We start from the raw sequence: 14,061 nt of genomic DNA, 5'->3' as shown, positions 1-14,061 counted from the left end.
ACCTTTAAAAGAACTCTCACTCCATAAATATTTCGATGTAGGACTTCCTCCTGATTTTGTCACATCTGTTAAATTGTATAAGATTCAACTCTCTCAATTTTTAAAAATCTCACTCTTACTTCTGCTTAGGGTGACTTATTTTCACTCATGTTTTTCTTTGTAATGGGAACCCTGGTAACTAATATTTCTAATTAAACAAGATATGTAAAAGATAATATTATTACTCTTCGATAAATAGAAAAACTGCATTTTATATAGGCATTTCAAATTAAATATGTTTTCCCCCTCTTTCCCTTTAGCCATGGCACAGAATTATACTGAAATATTTTCTGTATTCCAAAAATACATGGAAGAAGAGGAAAGTGCTAGAGAAGTAAGGTTTTTTCTTTCTTCTTATGCATATTTAAACAATTGTGTGTTGATCAGTGTTAGAAATAAGTATTTTAATCTAGTCTTCAAAATGCTGCTCAAGAACCAAAAGGAGAAGTCTAACTGCCATCGGCCAGACGCTGTTAATATCTGTAACAGCGTTCTCAAACCCCATGTATTGAACAATTAAAGAAAGTACTGTAAGAGGCTCTATATCACGTCTTGTTGGCATTGCAAGTGTGCCTATCCTCCCAAGAGCAGTGGTGTACGCCACGCTGAAAACACCCTCTACAAATTTAAATGGTGTAGTCTGCACCCCCCCTCCTCCCCCCGCTCAATCACGAGCGTCCCTGACATTTGCATTGCTATAGGCTACAGAAAACAGAGTGTAAACAAGATGATATTCAACCTTTATTTCATTCGGGAATTCTAAATGTTATTTCTGCAACGTTTCTTTATGATTTTTGCTTCTTATCGACCCCTCTATCACCTCTTAAAGTTTTGCCCCAGAGTTCAGGAACAACCTTTATATTTATAGCACATTAATTATCAATGACATTCAGGTTGTAACCTGTGTGAAATAGTTGTCACATGTAGCCCGAATGAAATAAAGGTTGAATATCATTTTGTTTACACTCTCAGTTTTCTGTAGCCTATAGATGCAAATGTCAGGGATGCTCGTGATTGAGCGGGGGGGGGGGGGGGGATGGTGCAGACTTGTTAAAGCTTTAAGCAGTTTTTATAAAGAAACATTGGTCATAATTGCATATCTGACGCACTACATGTACACAATGCCAGAAGTTGATGGATGCAAAGCAGGTAAAAAATTTATGATGCAAAGACAATTTCGTACAGCATTTTAGTTTTCAAGAAAGGTTTAAAGTGGTAGTTGAAACTTACGTCCTGCAGCTGTAATACATGTGTCGCAATGACAAAGAACTCATGGTTGCAATAGCGAGCCATTTCGACAAACCTTCATCATTCATTGCGCCTTCATTGAGACGTATGTATTACAGCTGCAGACCACAAATTTCAACAGCCACTTTAAATCTTTCTTCAAAACTGAAATGTTGTATGAAATTGTCTTTGTGTAATAAATTTGTCGCCTGTTTTGCATCCATCAACTTCTGGCTTTGTGTGCATGTATTGCATCAGATATGCAATTGCAACCAATGTTACTATATGATTTTTGCTTCTTATCATCCCCTCTATCACCCCTTAAAGTTTTGCCCAAGCATTCAGAAACACCCTGTATATATTTTTTAAATAATGTCACTAAATTAAGCATGTATATTGTCTGTTTAAGGTTTTTTTTTTGAGTGTGCCGTAACTTTCTGAATATTTCATCAAACTTTAAAAGTAAGACATTATTTTAAAGATTTTTTCACTGCTATCAGCAAAATATAAACAAACGTCAATTTTTGCCTGTATTTCAAAATATTACTTAAAAGCTGTATATGAATTTCTTCTGTTGAGCGCAAATGCATTGCACTGGTTAGCTAGTTCAACATTATTTTCAACAAAGTATATTTAAACTGTTTTGAATGTACAAAGATTGTTGGTGTTGAAATCGAGTATGAATGCATTTTCAAAAGAACGCATTGTCTCATTCAACAAAATCTTGTAATTTTGTTGGTGGTAATTGATTAATCAAAAAAAAAGAAGGAAAAAAAAAACAGAAAACCATTGCTTCTGGCACGAAGTATAGTTTTGCAAATATATAATAATATTTTCATGAACATGAAAAATACTTTTTAAACAGATTAGTTCATTATATGTTCATTGCGGCAAGTAATCCTTGCTTATGGTTTATCTATGTCCTTTTCATTGTTAAAAATATTAACGTAGGCATTATGAAAGCATATTAATTAATCTTTCAAATGTAAGTGTTGAAAATCTCTGATAAAACAAATTGCTTTTTTATTTTTTGTAGAAGATAAGAGAAATTGTTAAAGAAATTGAGCAAAACAGTAGAGAAATAATTACTCTTCTTCAAGGTATTCATAAGCCTCAAGGATTGTCACAAAGTGAGTTAAATTTTTCTAATTTCCACTCCCTTCTTATAACTGTTAATTAGTGCAATAAGTCATGTACTTAAATGTACAAATAGTAGCATTTGTTGAATACCAAAGTATGATTGTTAAGTTTTTATACTTCAATTAAAATATTTTATTTCTTGGATCTCAGCATTTCTTTAAGATTTTTATTGAGGAAGAAAAAATATTTTTCTGCTATTCAAATATAACTCAAAAGGGCTTGGGGTGCCCTTTTGAGTTATATTTGATTCAAGGTGGGGCCCTTTTCAGCTTGTTCTCCTTTACCCCATAAAACTTACATTACTCCGATTTCATGCTGGGCCCGACAAAAACAGGGCCCATAGTTGCTGACCAAATCTCTCGTCAGCCCCCTATTTTGCAAGATTTTCTTTTGTATGACTACGTGTCTCACAGTGAGATTAAATTTTTACATTTTTCATAATAAAATTAATAATCAACTATAGCTTAAAGTTTTGAAACCCAGTTGCCTAGTGGTAGCATTTCACACTTCCAGGCCGCAGACCCGGTTCTATTCCCGTATTGGGCACAATCAATCAACTCTGCTTTTCTTTTCTTCTGTAGGTTGATGAAATTAGTACCAAGTAGTGATGGACATAATTCAGTTCTCATAATCGAATCACTCAATTATTCAGGATCATTCAAGAACTCGATTATTACATCTCAAGTTCTCGATTACCGCATCTGGAGATCTCGATTATCTCTTTCCGAGTTCTTGAGCGATGGTCTGTTCGAGTTCTCGATTATCACTTTCCGAGAACTCGAGCAATCATCTGCTTAAGTTCTCCATTATCACTTTCCGAGTACTGGAGCGATCAACTGCTTGAGCTCTCACTTTGTGAACTTCTCGAGATATCAATCACTCGAGCAATCAACTGCTCAAGTTCTCACTTTGTGAACTTCTCAAGATCCTGAGTTCTTGAGGTGTCTATCACTCGAGCAGTGTATATATGGATCAATTTGATAATCGAATGAACCTCTGAGTAGTTGTCTTCTGAAGTGATTCAGTTGCAAGGGCGGATCCATCATTCAGGAGGTCAGAGGGCTGGTTTTGAAAAGTTAATGTTTTCACATATGAATGGGCATGGTTTCGTTTGTCTTCCGAAAAAAATTGCATTGAGTATATATCCTTTGACCTTTCTCCAGAAAAATTTGGAATGACGGGATGCACTGAGGTGTTCACTGGGGAAGTGGCTCATGTGCATTGTTGCTATTTTGTCCACTTTTTTGTAAAAAGTCCGGGACGCCGGAAGAAAATGGATGAAATGAAAAATAAGCTGATTGTACATACATAAATTTATTGTTATGGTTTAATAATATTAGTATATTACTCTAATAAATTTTCTATCATGAATTAATCATTTAATTAAAATAGAATCATTAGCTTTAGAATTTCATTATTCTAAAAAAATTTTTAATTTCCCCTTTGTGCAGCTAATTTTAGATCATAATTTACTTAAAAGTAATAAAATTTAACAATGGGGCATGATTCGACTAGTATATACAATAGTAGAAAATGAACTCGATGGGAAAGTCAAATAAAAATGCTTGGAAATATATATACAAAACAAAGATTTATAGACTAAAAATATTTTATAACTGTTATATTTTTTGAGTTTTTATTGATGTCACCAAATAGCAAAATATTTATGTACTCGCATATTTTATGGATATGTTGATGTCATACAAATTAAGAAAAATTACTACTTTAGTAGGTTTGTGGGTACTCAGAACAGTGTACCGGAATAGGCTATAATAGGCAAGAGAGTAGATACCTTTAAAAGGGTCATTAATCTTCATTCGGGAATGGGGACTAATAAATTGACTAGGAACGGCCTAGTCAGAGCCAGTTGCTGATCATCACATTTGTATTTGTATTGCAAGAACAGATTTCACTTCATGCCAACATTTTTTAAAATTAATATCACGTAGTTTTTCTTTCTTTCTTTCTTTTTTTAAATATGATTTTTAATGTTTTGAAACTCCAACCTTTAAAAACTTTTTATTTCTACTTTTTAATTTTATAAATGCACTTATTATGGGCAATGAACCTCCACATCACAGATAAACATCATAAAATTTACAACTGATGTGTTTATAGTGTTTCCTGCCAGTGCAAATTGGCCTACATTGGGCAGACTCGATGATCCCTCAAATTCCGGATAAAAGAACACGAAAATTATGTCAAAAAACAGGATCTCAAACGCTCCTCTATTGCTCAACATTGTTGGCCTTGCGGTCATAATTTTATTTTTTCTTCCGCCAAAGTTATTCACGAGTGTTCGTCCATTCATGATTTAGATTTTTGGGAGTCATATTACATATGGAAAAATGCTAATTTAATCGTCAATGATTTGTCTAGCACTCCCCCTTTTCCTAATGTTTGGAAGTCTGTTATTTGATTTATTTTTTGTCCCTGACGTTTTCTCCTGAGTGCAACTGTCCTCTGTAGTTCTGACGTAACCTTGACGTCATCGTTTCCGGTACTGCTCTCATATCTTTTACAACTCGTCTCTCATTCCATTGTTCGCCTCGACTGTGTTTTAGTCGGGTTGAACCTGTCTTTGTTTTTAATTGTACTGATGATGGCACTTGTATTTTAGAGTGCCGAAACAGCTGTTTGCTGGTTTTTTAACCTTTTTTCATTCTGAATTTGTACTTTATATACGTTGGCATATTTTATTCACTATGCAGTACAAAGTTTTCGACTACTTTTTATGTAACTGATGTGCTTGTTTTATAGATGCTATTACATGCATTATAATTTATTTTAACACTCATTTAATTTATTAACACACTTACATAAACTGCAACTGATTTTACTTTTTTTTAATTTTAACTTTAAAATATTTTACCATCAATTATTTATATACAGATATAATTATTTTTTTTAATATAATTAATATTAAAATATTACTTGAATAAGGAAATCTATATAATTAATTACTATTTTCCAACTTCAAATTTTTAATTAAAAACTTTAAGTTTACTGATGAAGTGGACGAAATGGACAAAATGACATTTTGTCCGGGGTGGAAGAATAGGACAACCCTGGTCATGTGGCGCAAAATACGCCTTTGAAATTCTTAATGGATGTTAGTCTTTTTTAGGGAATATCCTTATTGAAGGGGGGAGGGGGGTCCTGGGTGAAAAGATGCGCCACCACATTTGAGAAATAGATACCGCTGTGATTGAAATGATTTTGTGATCAAATAAATGCCTCTTGAATGTTTCATTCAAATAGTGTTATATAATGAAATGTGTGCTGTCGAATGCTTGATTATTGAATAATTCTAGTAGTCCAATGATATGTTTTGAGTGAAAGGTGTTAATGAATGAACACGTGAACAGGTCTGTGGGTGACATGGGTTGTGTTTATTAATTTCTTAATAAAACAAGTATTTTACTTCTCGTGTGATTTATTCGTAGGGGATGACAAAAAGGGGGGAGGGGTGTGACGCAAACTGCGGAATTGTAGTTTTTCGGGGATTTTGTTTTTTTTTTGGGGGGGGGGGGTGTATTGCAATTTGGGAAGAGCTCCGTAGATGGTTCACTATCGCTCTTGAGAAGGATGGATTTGGAATAGTTTTAAAATCGAATGATTGCTTTTTGAGTGGGTTATTTGAATAGGGTTATAACTGAATGTCGAATTTTGGATTATCAAGAGATTCCTTGATAATCCAAAACATCTTTTCGAACAAAAATTATTAAGGAATTTTTATATGAGCAGATATAGGGGGGGGGATGGATTGTGTGCTCCGGTGGGGGGCCGTGGTGGCCTGATCGGTAAGGCATCGGACTTGTGACCGGACGGTCCCGGGTTCCATCCTCGATGGTCGAAGATCCACCGTCTTCATTAATGGTGGCTGGGAAACGTTAAATATGCTTGTGGTCACAAAGTCCTCCAAGTGAAATGATACCTCTGGGGGTGCTGGACCAGGGATTGAGCGGTTTCTGGTCTGAAAAGAGCGAATCAAGAGACAAAATATTCATGAACTTCAATATGCCTGTTTAATGAGTCACACTTGTACTTTTATTAATGCGCTCGGAATACCAATCCTCTGGAAAAAAAGAGAAATATTTTATTCTTCCTCCTTCCTCCTAATCAGATAAATGTCAATTTCCACTTCTCTCGACAACAACAGCAGAAAAGAAAAAAACAAAGCAATAAACAAGAACAAATGAGTCCATTTGCGCAGAGAAAAAAGACTGATTCCAAAATTTGTTTAAATTATATTAACTTCTTGCTTCAGCTCCTGAAGTCAAGCGAAAAAATCACGTAGTCAAGGTTGGCCCATTGCCAGTTTACTTGCCCCTACCCGTAATCCTTCGAAATTTAAACTAATTCAATTCCAAGCCAATCCTCCCAAAGGCCGGACCCATAGTTTCTGATACGATAACAAGGTCTCTCGTACCATATTCACATGTGCCCCGTGTTCACATGAGCCCCCTTTTCCTCTACCTTCATTTTTATTGTCTTTTCATTTTGTTCTATCACTAGTATTTGATGTTTATAATATAAAATGTGTATTATTCAATTATATAGTATTTTTTAAAAAAACTTTTGTATCCTTTCTTTTTCATGAAGTATAAATTTTTGTGCTTTGAACATTCATATTTTTTTTTATCTTCATGGAATTATAAGAAGTATTTATTTATTTAATTTTGACTAATTTACATTTAGTTTCAACTCTATGTCAGAAGGGAAGAGAACAGTTTTGCAACATCAAAGTACTATTTGGGAAGCTGAAAGAAATAATTCCTGTCGATCAGTTTCACAGGTAAAATTTCCTTTTCTGTTAATTTATTTTCATATTGAGGACATAATTTCAAACTCTTAAGAAGGATAAAAGTTTTTTTGTTTCATAAATGAACATCTTAATAAACATACAATGTATATTTGCTATTTACTGCATACTATTTTTGTAAATAATGTAAATATTCAAGCAAATAAATTGTATTTTATGCCACAAAATGATTTGCAGCTATTTACTGTTAATTATTTTTCTTGACGGGTTGCAAGAATAACTACAGACCTTAACCCATTTCCCGTGTGCCTTTTTTGACTGTATCTTAGGGATTGTTTATAAATTATGTCCTGCTTTGAGGGGAACTGGCGTTCATGAAAATGTGACTAGAGAGGGAGGGAAGAAGTGAGACATCCTTCATTTTTTTAACAATTTGCTTATGAAAAATAATATCACATGTAACAAAATAGAGGGGGAGTGGAAAGGCAAAGTGTAACATAGGGGATTGTGGGATCGAATGTGGTGAGAAAAAAAAGTTTGACATCATGGCAACCCCTTACCCGCTTATCAAAATTCAATGATGGTGTCACAGCAGCCAATTAAATTGTTGAAACTGAATAAGGTAGAAAAATGGGTTGAATTTCATTATCGGCATTTAAAATTTCAAACAAAGGCTGAATACATGAATGCTATAGTTTTCAATAGATTAAAATAATACTGGAGTAGCACTGTTCCAAATGCGTTGCATTATATTTCAGCATTTATTTAACAAAAGTTCTTGAAGTTAAAGTAGGTACCCATTGGTGGGAAATATTTTGATACAGGAGATTTTGGCATAAGTGCCAAATTTTGGCCAACTATGGTTTTATTCTGGCAAGATCAGCCTAGCCGAAAAAGTTTAATGCCTAGAAAATAGTCATTATAATGATACTATTGAACTTGCACCTGCCAAAATATGATATAATTTGTGGTGAACCAGGGTATCAAGCTCGGATCAGGAAGCAGTCTGAATGGAACTGCTTGCAATTTCCAAAGCTGGTGAGCAATTTAACTTCCAAAGTAAATTGTTTCAAAGCATTTAGTACCAAAAGGGAGAACCACTCTCTTACCAGACTCTTATCAGACACTCTCTGTTGTTTGAAGGATCTATTTCCAACCCTGCAATGCTATGGGATTCCAAACTGTCAATGTGCTCTCCACATGCCCTGCAAGTTTGTATCAATGCTCATAGACACACAGTGTATATCTACAGAGATCGACAAAAATAGTAAAACCTTAGGAGCCAAGAAGAATTTGGAACTTGCCTTAAGTTGTAGATTGCCTTAAAATGTGACCTCATTTGAAGACTAAAAATTCTTCCACATATTTCTTTTGCAATAAACTAGTTGTAATTTTTGACTATGACTGCAGTACCACCAAAGTAAATGATAAGTTTGCGCTTGGATTTTTTTTTCCTATTTCTGGTTTAAAAATCAAAAATAATTTGCCTCATACTTTTTTCTGAAAGAAATATCTGGTTTTAGTAAAAGTGGAATTTCTTTTTCAGGTATCATGATCATTGGAGGTTTGTAACCCAAAGACTCATATTTTCAGCCTCTTTTATTGTCTACTTAGAAAGTGGAAAACTTTTGGAAAGAGAAGAAGGTGCTGAATTTTTAGGAGGTCAGTATCTTGAATTCATATTTTCAGTAAGTAAATGGAATTTTTAATGAAAGTCATCAAGTTTTAAATGTGTTTTGCTTTGTCCTTACATGGTCGATATATGAATACAAGTTCAGATTGTAGGGAAAAGTCATAAACTTCAGTTAACTCTTGATTATTCGCGGAATAGGGTGGCACGGTAACTGCGGATAAGCAAAAATGGCAGATAACGCAAACAATAGGTAAAAAATGCAAATCATGAGTTTTAAAAACATTTAACGACAATTTTTAAAAATGAAAAGACCCGCAGATAATCTGACCGCCAATAATTGGGAGTTAGTGGTAAAAAAGTGTAAATATCTATAAGTACTCTTTTTATACAACCAGTTCTTAAATTTATTATTAAATATTGTTAAAGTTTGAAATTATTTGAGAATACATTATCATAGTTTGCATAAAGCTTAAAAGCATAGTAAATAAGAACAATCTTTACATAGTAAAATATTCTTTGTACTATATAGTCTTACAAGTTTTTTTCTTGTCTATTCAGTGATCAGAACATGCTACAAAACTAAAATTTGATAGTGAGCAGTGAGTTAAAATTTGATAGTGTTGTATATGAGTAAAAATATTTTCTTAATGATACAACTACTGTAACATTTAAACTGACACAGTAAAGATAACAAACTCTTCAATGCAATCGGTAAAGATGTATATGTTTCATTTAAAGAGTTTTTTTGTTGAAATATGATATTTGTTCTGCATTTGTTAAAGGTGTTCATATGGCTCTGGACACAATTGAAGACATTTTTAAAAATACCGTAAAGTAAAGAAATATAGTTCTAAAAATTTTTTGAAAATTCCATGACACAAAGAAAAGACTAGTATTGAATCATGGGAAAGTTTTGTTCGGAGACATTAATAATATTTTTGAAAATAATGAAATGAAAAAAAATTGTTCACATGTGTGCCTTTTTCCCCTTTATTAAAATTATATTACAGTGTGTTCATATAGAATAATTTTAATTAGTACTTTAGTTGTATTCATAAGACTAATCTTTACAACTTTCAATTCAACATTTGAAGAAAAAGCTTCTATAGAGATTGGCACTGGAAATTATAGTTAAGAATACAAATAAAGTGCATATTGAAGAAAGAGATTCACTAAGATAGGTATCAAAGTAAATATATGCTTTTAGGCTCATATAATGCATACCAAAAAAAAAACACAAAAACTTTATAAAATATTGTAATGATGCATGACGAGTAGAGACGTACCGAGTACTCGGTAACTACTCGGTACTCGGCCTACTCGGCCAATTTGCCGAGTACGCGGTACTCGGCCGAATTCTGATCAGATACTCGGCCAATACCGAGTAGTTGCAAAAAATTGTCCAAGACAGATACTAAAATTTATTAAAAAAAAGAGCAAGCATTATATTTTGCAATCATTTACAGTTAAAATTTATAAGTCAAATTTAAATTTTGAGAATAATGAAGTTTGTGGAATAAATCTTTATTTTAATGTCCCCAAAGTTAATAAAACTTATTTATTAAAAATTATGCAAAAAAGGTATGTATAGAAAATATGGAATTTTTATATTAAAAATTTATTTTTGCTACAAACAAAAATTAGTTATAAAAAATATAAATTACCTTTGCTTAAAAAATAAAAGGAAATAAAACAACGTTAAAAGCACACTGCAGGAACACTGCAGACATGTGTTTTGGCATTACAAGGAATTTCTTTCTCAATGCACAAAATGGGAGCTCGTGGATTTAAAGGCATCCGACAAAAGTCAGATTTTTTTGTCGTATGTCTTTACATTCTTTAGCTCACATGTTATGCACTGAAAAAGACGTTCCTTGTAATGGGGGGTCAGAAACACGTGTCTGCAGTGTTCCTGCACATTTGTTTTATCTGCTTTTAAAAATTATTTATGTTTGGCGGACTAGAACTATAATCGATTGGTATACAGTGAAACCCCTCCTAACGGGCACCCCTCTTATGCGGACAGTTTTTAATTCCCCAGTTCCAATGCAAATAACATTATTAAACCCCTGTCCTGCGGACACCTCTTTATTGTGGACAAAAAAAAATTGTCCTGTTAGTGTCTGCATTAGAGGGATTTCACTGTAATTTGTTTTAATTCAAACTTGATTAATCATACCTTTTATTTATTTATTTTGAATTTTAAATATAATTTTTTTGTAAAATTTTTGACACAAACAAAATTGTTTATATAATGCGTAATTAAATTTCAGCAGGAATTTAGTTTTAAAAATTATTATATGGACAAGGAGGTTTGTTCTACTATTCCAATAAGTTCAATATTCATCACATGTGTGTCGGTGATTCTTCTTAAAACATAATTGGTACTTGGTAACTCGGCCGAGTCGTGAAAGGCCGAGTACTCCGTAACTAGGTACTCGGCCGAGTAGTGAAAGGCCGAGTACTCGGTACTCGGCTACTCGGCCAAAGTGCTACTCGGTACGTCTCTAATGACGAGTATGTTGTATGAGAGAGAGGGGAAGGCCTGCATGAGCTCTAGGCCCTACTATGCTCTGATCAGGCCCTGGTCATACACTTATAAATCCTACCAAATTATGAAAGTTAAAATTTTTTATTTTAAGTAGTACTTTCATTTTAAATCTCAGTGTAATGTTTATTCCATCTGTTATCAAATTTTGTGTGTTTGCTGATATCTGGTGTAATACTTTATATGTTAAAAAACCAAAAACAATCATTACCATAATATGACAAAAAATGAGTTTTGAAAGAAATATTTATACCTTTTGAAATGTGCATGCCATTTTTATAAAATAGTACAGAAAAATTGAACATAGCAAACAAGCTATTTTTTTAAATGTATGGTGTGAAATTACTTTCAATAATACCAAATTGTGTGGGATAATTGAACATGAGAAGTTAAATGTTTTGTGACATGACATTGAATTTCTAGCTTTATTAGAAACAGAATAATCAAGATCATTCGATTTTTCTTTGGTCCAGGGAATAGGTGTATGATGTAATTTTGTGAGAGAAAAGTGTGAGTTCAAGCATGACATTAATATGAACAAAATTGCAGAACAATCCATTCTGTGTATCTCTAGAAATCTGAAAAAATGTCTGACATTGAAAATGTCCTGTGATTTTTAGCTGTATAGTTTAGCTGTATAGTTTTTAGCTGTATAGTTTTTAGCTGTATATCGGAGTGTAAAGCTTGACCATGAAAAGAAGGTTGATGACCTTGAAGCGAAACATCATTTGTACTAGGTAGAATCTGCCAGAAAGCACCGAATAGTAAGAGGCATGGTCTCGCTAATCCTAGCTATTCCAAAATAACAAGCAACCTATTACAAATGATACAAATGATGTTTTTGCTTCAAAGTCATCTGCCTTCTTTTCGTGGTCAAGCTATATACGTATTGTGTTTTTCCTCCCCAGTTAGTGCAAATCCAAATGATGCTTTTCACATTGAGTTAGATGACTTCCTTTTGGGATTGCTTCTTTTAGCAGATGAATTGGTAAGTTTAAGGCTTTACTGTCTTATTTGTACCTAAACTAGTATTGCTCCCTCCTCCTCAAATGAAATCTCTCCGTTTATGGACTGGGAAATTCAACCATAAAAAAGTAGCTTTTGAAACTAAATGACTAGTTTTGAGACAATTGATATGTTAATAAGTCTAGTATTATTTCAGGAATAAGTATTAATGTTCTCATTTTGTTTTAAATGATTTAAATTTAGTAATTGGAGCTAATAGTTTACATAAAAAAAATGATACTTTAATTTTTGTTTAATGCATGTACAATTGAGGAAGTGAAAAGTTTAGAAAAAAATTTCCATGAAAGCCTACTTAGGACTGCAACTTTAAATGCGTTTTACTCAAAACTTTAAAATTTCCACTTACATCCCTTTGCTTCTCATTGCTTCAATTGGAATAATTTGCTCTTAAAATTTCATTCTTGTATTAATATCTTTAAATTAATAGCTTTGGAAAAAAATCAGTATTGTCTACATTATTTTGATGAAATGGTGTTAATTTTTTAGTTGAAGCTCAAGAAAGAAAGGAGCAAAGGTTGCTCAAGTGGCAAACTTTTAGCTTTGTTTGGTGCTTTTTTTCTACCCAATATGTATTAATGCATCTAAACCACGTTTATAGTTGTGATTTTTATTTTATTTAAATTTCTTATTAATGCTGTATAACCTCCCCCAGAACCTGTGTACTATACAACAATAAAATCTTCTGCATAGATATTATTTGCATACAACATAATGTAAATTGCCTTTTAATTTATTGATATTTTGCTGTCTTAAACTTCGATAAGACAATATTTTTCTCGAAGGTGATTTCTTACTCTTTAGAAACAATATTTCATTTTCAAACTCTGGCAAAGAAATAACATTTTCTTATTTTTTCTACTTTGATTGACTTCTAAATTATCGTCTGAGTGGTTCATAATTCATATAAATATATATGAAAAGAAAAGAGGAGGATCAGTTTGCTGGTGGATAATTGCCCTGCTCAAGGTTACATTTCACAATTGCAGTTTTTTTTTTTTTTTTTTCATATCAATTTTGCAATTGCAAAACTTGTGTGTTATACTTTTAATATAAATTTTAATAAAAGCTTTTGAATGAAATGTGTAATTTGTTTTCTTTCCTGAATGTTTCTGGTCCACACATTCCAGTACTAAAGGTTCAACCAAAATGTCCCTAGACATACATATAAATGTTTAATTTCCTTCATATATTTGCAACTAATAACTTTTTTTTAATTCATTTATTTTCTTAGTTAATCTTCTGTTTTTGTATATTTCATTGTAAATGAAGTTTTTCCTGCAGACTAGGCTGTCATTGAATTCAGCCACATACGGAGATTACACCCGTCCAGTGCAAATATCTGAGTTTGTGTCAGAAATGAATGTTGGTTTCAGATTATTAAATTTGAAAAATGACTCGCTGAGGAAGAAATTTGATGGTTTAAAATACAACCTGAAGAAAGTGGAGGAGGTAGTGTATGACTTGTCGATTCGGGGGCTATTGCCATCGCAGAAATTGGATAAAGAAACAGATGGAAGTTCATGATACATGTTATCGCCAGATTTGAAATTGTTTAAAAGCACTTCATAGATGTACAATTTTTTTAACTAGAAAATTGTTTTGTATGTATGTTTTGTTTAATAAACTTTTGTGAAATTATGAGTCGCTGTGAGTTTAAAAGTCAAATAAAACACATTTCTCTCA

General features: G+C 32.7%; 1 protein-coding gene across 1 annotated transcript; it reads left to right on the top strand.

Annotated features, from left to right (window-relative positions):
• The first annotated feature begins 301 nt into the window (after positions 1-301).
• Positions 302-14,060, top strand: LOC129219799 (translin-like). The gene is made up of 6 exons (XM_054854104.1): positions 302-373; positions 2,303-2,396; positions 7,108-7,204; positions 8,718-8,833; positions 12,261-12,340; positions 13,660-14,060. Exons 1-6 carry the CDS (start codon positions 302-304, stop codon positions 13,900-13,902), a joined length of 702 nt encoding a protein of 233 aa, XP_054710079.1. The 3' UTR covers positions 13,903-14,060.
• The last annotated feature ends 1 nt before the right edge of the window (position 14,061 follows it).

Source organism: Uloborus diversus, chromosome 4 (genome assembly GCF_026930045.1).
Source record: "Uloborus diversus isolate 005 chromosome 4, Udiv.v.3.1, whole genome shotgun sequence".
NCBI lineage: Eukaryota > Metazoa > Arthropoda > Arachnida > Araneae > Uloboridae > Uloborus > Uloborus diversus.
The sequence above is the reverse complement of the archived record's forward strand: the minus strand, read 5'-3'. Positions and strand labels throughout refer to the sequence as shown.